The sequence below is a fragment of the Hipposideros armiger genome, unplaced genomic scaffold, assembly GCF_001890085.2.
Source record: "Hipposideros armiger isolate ML-2016 unplaced genomic scaffold, ASM189008v1 scaffold_988, whole genome shotgun sequence".
NCBI lineage: Eukaryota > Metazoa > Chordata > Mammalia > Chiroptera > Hipposideridae > Hipposideros > Hipposideros armiger.
Window position 1 is genome coordinate 343,544 of NW_017732338.1, and position 6,343 is coordinate 349,886.

At 47.1% G+C, this 6,343-nt stretch overlaps 1 protein-coding gene and 2 non-coding genes across 4 annotated transcripts in view; 1 reads left to right on the forward strand and 2 right to left on the reverse strand.

Moving 5' to 3' along the window:
* LOC109375741 (histone H2A type 1-H-like) overlaps window positions 1–6,343 on the reverse strand; it is a 27,174-nt gene that overhangs the window by 4,999 nt on the left and 15,832 nt on the right. The window contains exons 2-3 of one of the 2 annotated variants that reach the window (XM_019631265.1): window positions 6,097–6,343; window positions 5,157–5,979 (exon numbers count right to left, since the gene is read on the reverse strand). In XM_019631265.1, the coding sequence (XP_019486810.1) occupies window positions 5,925–5,979; window positions 6,097–6,343 (302 nt within the window). In that variant the 3' untranslated portion in view covers window positions 5,157–5,924. Of the gene's footprint in view, window positions 1–5,156; window positions 5,980–6,096 lie in introns of those variants that run through there. The other variant, XM_019631266.1, reaches the window with a different exon arrangement.
* TRNAT-AGU (transfer RNA threonine (anticodon AGU)) lies at window positions 296–369 on the reverse strand. The gene has a single exon. It is a non-coding gene; the product is annotated as a tRNA-Thr (tRNA).
* TRNAV-UAC (transfer RNA valine (anticodon UAC)) lies at window positions 2,529–2,601 on the forward strand. Its single transcript has one exon. It is a non-coding gene; the product is annotated as a tRNA-Val (tRNA).

A 6,343-nucleotide genomic window follows, 5' to 3' on the forward strand; every position in this document is an offset into this window, starting at 1 on the left:
TTTGTTTTGTTGATGGTTTCATTTGCTGTGCAGAAGCTTTTTAGTTTCATGCAGTCCCATTCATTTATTTTTGCTTTTACTTCCCTTGCCTTTGAAACCCAGCTGCAGAAACTCTATTCATTGTTCCCTTCATACCAATCCCCCATATTATGATGCAGTTATCTGGGAAGAGACTCTCCAGTGTTGGAATAACAATTCAATACATTCAGGGTTAAGGAGCTCTATAAATTCCTCACTGCAGCGCCAACTTATTTAGTGGCAAGAACACTATTGAAAATAGAAAACCAAACAAAGAAGGCCCCGCTGGGATTCGAACCCAGGATCTCCTGTTTACTAGACAGGCGCTTTGACCGGCTAAGCCACAGGGCCCCTATTTGGGTGAATGTTCAGTTATATCATATTTGCAACTTTTTCTGTGAAATGTAGCAGAAAATTTACCAGAATTTTGATTTTGTGGCAAAAAAAGAACACACCTGTGTTCCTGAACTCGTTCTAAAGCAGAAAGTTCAATATTTTTAAAAATGCATTCTTCAATTCAAATTTTTAAAAAATGACTTTAATTTGAAATGAAATTCCTATTTCATGGTGAATGTCGCCCTCTAGAGGAAATACTGGATATTGCAACACAGTTTAAATTTGTTTCTTTGCTAATTAGGTAAATCTGTCCACAAATGTTGAGTCACTACTATATTTCAGGTACTTTCCTAGGTATTGGAGATAGAACAGCGAACAAAACAGATAAAAACTTCTATAGAATCTTTATTTTAGATCGAGGTAAAGAAAGCAAGTTTTAAAATTGTGTCCTCGACCCCCAAGCAAACAAGGGATGTAAGAATCAATTCTGCTATCGCCAGATGACAGGGTGCTACCTTCTGAGCTAATTCACAGCACGTGAACAAGACTACTGTGCTCCTTCTATTTCATCTAAGCTGGCACAAGAAAGCAAGCAAAGTTGAGGACACATGATGCAGGGGAGACATGCAGCCACCTCGCCCAAAACAGGTGCCATCAGGCCCTCTTTCAAGGACAGTTCAGGCCTCAGTGGACCTACTGCTTCGCATGGAGTTGGGCAGGATGAAACGTTGCTCTGGCACCGCTTTGTTCTGCTCATTGAGCTGCTGGATTAAAACGACTTGATCCCGGTCCTCCAAGATTATAAAACTGAGTGGAGGATTTATTTTCTCCTTTTGTCCCCATGTCCTGCTGCCATTCCTCTCCTTATGTATGAAACTTTTCTGATTTGCTTATTGTGTATCATTTTGATCATATGTACTTTTTGCAAAGTTGACATTTTTGTTTTGTTTTGTTTACATTAGTGGTAAGGTATACTAAAATGCACTGTGACTTTAAGGTATATTAAAGTTGCCTTGGACAGGATAAAGGCCCCCAATTTGTCACATGGCTCTAGACAGCAGGGTCCAGAGCTTGAAGGAGACTTGTCAGACCAATATTGTGCTCTACGGGGGGTTGGATGAGACAGAGATTGTGTAGGGGAAGTAAAATTTCTCCTCTACCCTCATAGGGTCCATGTCTGGGCCTAAGAATTAAACTGACATAAAACAGATTAATAGAACAACATATGACTTTCATTAAGTAATTTTTACATGTCCTGGGAGCGCCCACAAGAAAAATGAAGACTCAAAGAAGCAACACTTGTATACCATTGTAAGTTGGACAGACGTGAAAATATGACAAGACAAACTGGTTGGGGCTAGGACAGTTAACTGTATAATTGTGACTAGGAAGATAAGGGTTTGTTTAATAAGGTTTTGGGTCAAGCTTTCCCTCAGCCCCGACTTCCTGTCTCTGGTAATAAAAATGTTTCCCCTTTTCTCCTGGTACAGTAAGGCACCTTTCACATGGGAATTTTATCTCCTGCACTTAAAAAGGAGGATCAGAATGCCTTTTTTTTGCATCTGTTGTTTTCAAGTGCCTTTAACTCAAAATAATCAATATGCCAGAGGTATATTTTGGGGTGGCATGCTCTGAACCCCTACAATTTAAAACATTTATTTGCCTCCCATCTTAATGCACAAATATCCTAAGCTAAATTTAGCGAGCAGTCCCCAACTGATCAGTTCTGACCCCGTCGCAAAGAGAGTCATGACAGCGCTGCTAATTTCGTTTATAGAGTTCCATTTATGCAGCACCTGCTACCTGCCGCAGGTGTAGGCGCTACAGGACCAGGTGCACGCACGCAGGGGTTTTAAGTGATGCACCGCTTTATCGGCAGCACCTCCAGTTCTTGGCACGCGGTGTGGTAGACGCTCTAAATAAATAATATTTGAATCAATGAGTGAACATAGATTCGTGTAGAAGTGTTCAAAGGGGTACAGAACAAGAATGCAGTCTTAGATAAATTTTTCTCGTGTGTTTACAGATGACATCACTTGTGCGCGAGTGAGATGCAGGGGAAATGGAGTTTAGTACCCAAAAACCCAAAACCAAAAAAATCCAAAACCAACCAGACACCTTCGAATAATTCCACACATTTTCTACTGTGGTTACTGCACCACAGCCAGGCGCGTGGTTCCATAGTGCAGCGGTTAGCACGTCTGCTTTACACGCAGAAGGTCCTGGGTTCGATCCCCAGTGGAACCAGAGGCTGTGGGTTTTCCTTCCTCCCATGAAGGCAAGGGCCGGGGGTTTCTTTTGTTGCTGGGTGAGGCTTATGAAAGCGCTTATGGGGAAACAATGCTTCTCTTTAGGAGACCCACCGCCACACTGCTTTGCTCTGGGGCGCAGTGAGGCGCCAGATTGTCACAAAGCACAGTCCTATTATTTCTGCTCCTCCAGCAACTGTAAGAGCTAGGCAGGAGCGGGGCGTGAAGCCCGATGCTTCAGACACTGACATCCCCTCGCCTCCAGATTGCGAGGGCCTCATCCGCAGTGATCGCTGAAGTCGTGAAGCTGGGCCAAGAAGACCCGTCTTAGGTCAGACCCAGGCAGCCCTGGGCCCAGGTCGGGAACCTCAGCAGAGACGCGCGTGCGCGGGAGAGACGGGGCCGCCCTGCAGCTCTGCCCTGGCCTCGGGCTCCCCAGAGTCCAGCTGCAGCCCCTGCCTGACGTTCTCAGCAAGGACGCGCCAGGATTATCCTCCCAGGACGAAACGGGGTCTCCGGCCTGGGGAGCATTGGATGCATCTGAGGGTTGCGGTTCCTTACTAAAATCAAGAGAAACCTGCGAAAACCTTGGCCTTACACAGCGAGCCCCCTGCCCTCCCCAACCCCACTTCCACTTCCTCACAGTAAATACACTGGCAGAATCGACATGGACCGTCCTTTCTCTTCCGAGATCGCTTTTCCTTGTTCTGCTCAGATTAGAATTTGCTCTGGACCGCTCCTTTCCCAGCCCTGCCGCTAGGAGCCTGTCCCGCCCTGGGCCGGTGATGTAGGATGCCTCCAGACCAACTGTCATGCATCCACAAAGGACGCCTGGGAAATGCCCACTTTTGGTCTCGGAAGGCCCCGCTCAGTTTATACCAGACTTGCTAGCGATGCTCACTGAAAGCTACACAATGTAACTGAGAACCAGGAAGCCTGGCACGTGTCCTGCAGAAGCGTGTGTGCCAAGCTCTGCTAGTGAGCAAGCCCCAAGCCCGGGCCTTCTTCACCTGCCAGTCACCTGGCACTACAACGTGCCAGGCCCTATACTTCTTACTGAGAGGTGGCCTCTGGGCCATGGACTCAGCCCAGTAAGAGCTGGAGAAAATGCGTTCTAGAGAATTGCAAGATCAAGATATTTGTATGTTTTAAATCTGAGTTTCCTCATTTGCTGGTAGCAAAAGGATTGACAGTAGCTGGTCCCTCGGGGGTCCTTGTCCTCACCCATGTACAGTTGAGTAGAAATAATACACAAAAGAGAAAACCTGAGAGGTGTGAGACAAGTGAACCTGGATGACTGCAGTGAACGCTGTTGGACTAATTACTGGGAAGCGGCCTCCAAACGGGGCTGCTGGAGGAACAGCGTCTGAAGTACAAGACATTGCTGCTCGGTTAGGACACCTCCGAAGCTTCCTTGCTGTGAGTCAGAATCCATGTCAGGTAGACAGGTGGCGAAGGATGGGGGGGGGCCATTTTAGCCCTAAGGGAAGGCTTTCAGAAATCAAAGCAGATAGTGTCCTGCTGAAACGTTCCATAAGCTGCTAAAAATATGAGACAGAAGACAGTATTTTTTGGAGTTCTCACAATCCACAAGGCCAGGAGAGGTGAGGTGCCACGTATGTGTTCTGAGTACAATGCTATGGGAAAAAGGGCTCATGGAAGCCCCTCTGACCACCTCCCCATGGTCCCCAGGCAGCAACAACTGCTTCCCATTTCCAGCCACCTCAGGTCAGCTCTCCTCCACTCCCACCTTAGTGGATCCACTTGCCCCTTCTCAGCTTCAGTCTAGAAACTGAAGGATAAGGCAGAGCTATTCTTTCCAGCCATGACTTTCCCCCAAGAGTTCCTCCAATTGTCTCCAGATTATCAGTTTGCAGTTTCAGTGCTGGCCCAGCCATGATTATGGTCCTTTGTGTACAGAAAGACTGCACAGTACACCTGGGTCTGCCTTTGACATCATTTCCTCGTGTTTAAAGGGGAAAGTTCCCTCTCTTTATTTTTATTACCTCAAGTTTCTTCTTCGTGACTTCCAGCCAATGCCAACAGGACTTGGGTATGCCTGGATGGAGAAGCATTGGAGAGGGAATAAAAGCAGAAACCACCGGCACTTTGTTTGGCCAGCTGGTGGGGACAGGCTGACAAGCATTTGTCTTTCTTGGTTCTGATTAGGAGTCCCTTCCGCTTCTTGTGGGTTTTCAGTCTCCACTGCAGTGTTACAAAGGTGGGAAGGTGCATATGAGGCCTCCAACTCCTGCTGAGCTGAGGAGGAACCCATGTAGGATCACAGCAGGCCGCCAGAACCACCTGCCATGGGCCCTTCCTCTGCTCATTTCCCAGTGACATCTGATGTCGTCTAAAAAACAGTCTTCTGTCCATCCCTGGAGCTGCCCATCCAGCTGCTGCCTCATTCTGCCTCCCCCTCTCCCCAATGTTTTGCTCCTGGCAGACACACCAGAGACAAGCATTAAGTTTCACAGCATGGGATTTTCTGGTGGAACCTCTTGGTTGGTGACTCATAAACTCACCACTCCCATTGCCAGCGTCTTAGGCCTCGTCTTAAGAGCCTGCCAGACCCACTCCTACCCCTACACCCCCTCCAGCTTTTACTTCATAGCCTCATGGGATGTTCCCAAGAAATGCCCAACACATTTTCTTTGCCTTTTCAGCTCCCTCTACTTGGGAGTCCTCTTCCCCTAATACCTGCTGCTTTATTTTTTTCAATTTAAGCACGTCTCTGATCAGGTAACACCTTACCTCCATTTTCTAAAATCATAGCCCCATTGTGCTCTATAGCTTATCTTGTTTTCGTCCTGGGATATCCAATGCCTGCCAGCGCCTGTTTCCATGTTTACTTCCGTTCCCAGGGAGGCAGTTTTTCTAGGTTGCATGGCTGTGGTTTCCTGAGCTGCTTCAAGAGTGCAGGAAATGAATACACGCATCCCAAAGAAATAGGACCAAGAATTTACCAATACGAGATTCAGAAACTTCTGCCTATTTTTAATCAATAAATCAAATTGTAATTCTCACTGGGATTAAATCCTAAAGAAAATTAAAGTGATTATTGAGTAGAATTTTAAGAATTTCACCATTTGATGAAAATTATCCTTTAGCATTAGATCGCTTAAGAATCAGGCTGTTTCTTTCCAAGACTCTTCTATAAACTCAGAATTGCTAACTTTAAATTGTCAGTGCAGCTTTAGAACACTAGTAATCGGTAATCTTAGAATTATAGATGGCTTCGGTAATTTGCCAACCTGACTTCATCTGGAACTTCCCAAAAAGCCACGTCGTTTTAGCGGGTCCCACTCCATTCAGGGTGACTTATGGTTGTTCCAGACCCTCCCGGGAGGATAGAAACACTTTGCAATGCGAACGTCTAAAATTAAAATATTAAAATGCAACATAACTTGTGTGTAGCAGCTTTCTCTGACACTGTAGGTGGCTCTGAAAAGAGCCTTTGTTTTCCAGGGTCCCCTATCCTCATTCCCCTTACTTGGCCTTGTGGTGGCTCTCGGTCTTCTTGGGCAGCAGCACGGCCTGGATGTTGGGCAGGACGCCACCCTGCGCGATGGTGACCTTGCCCAGCAGCTTGTTGAGCTCCTCGTCGTTGCGGATGGCCAGCTGCAGGTGGCGCGGGATGATGCGCGTCTTCTTGTTGTCGCGGGCCGCGTTGCCCGCCAGCTCCAGGATCTCGGCCGTCAGGTACTCCAGCACGGCCGCCAGGTACACGGGCGCGCCGG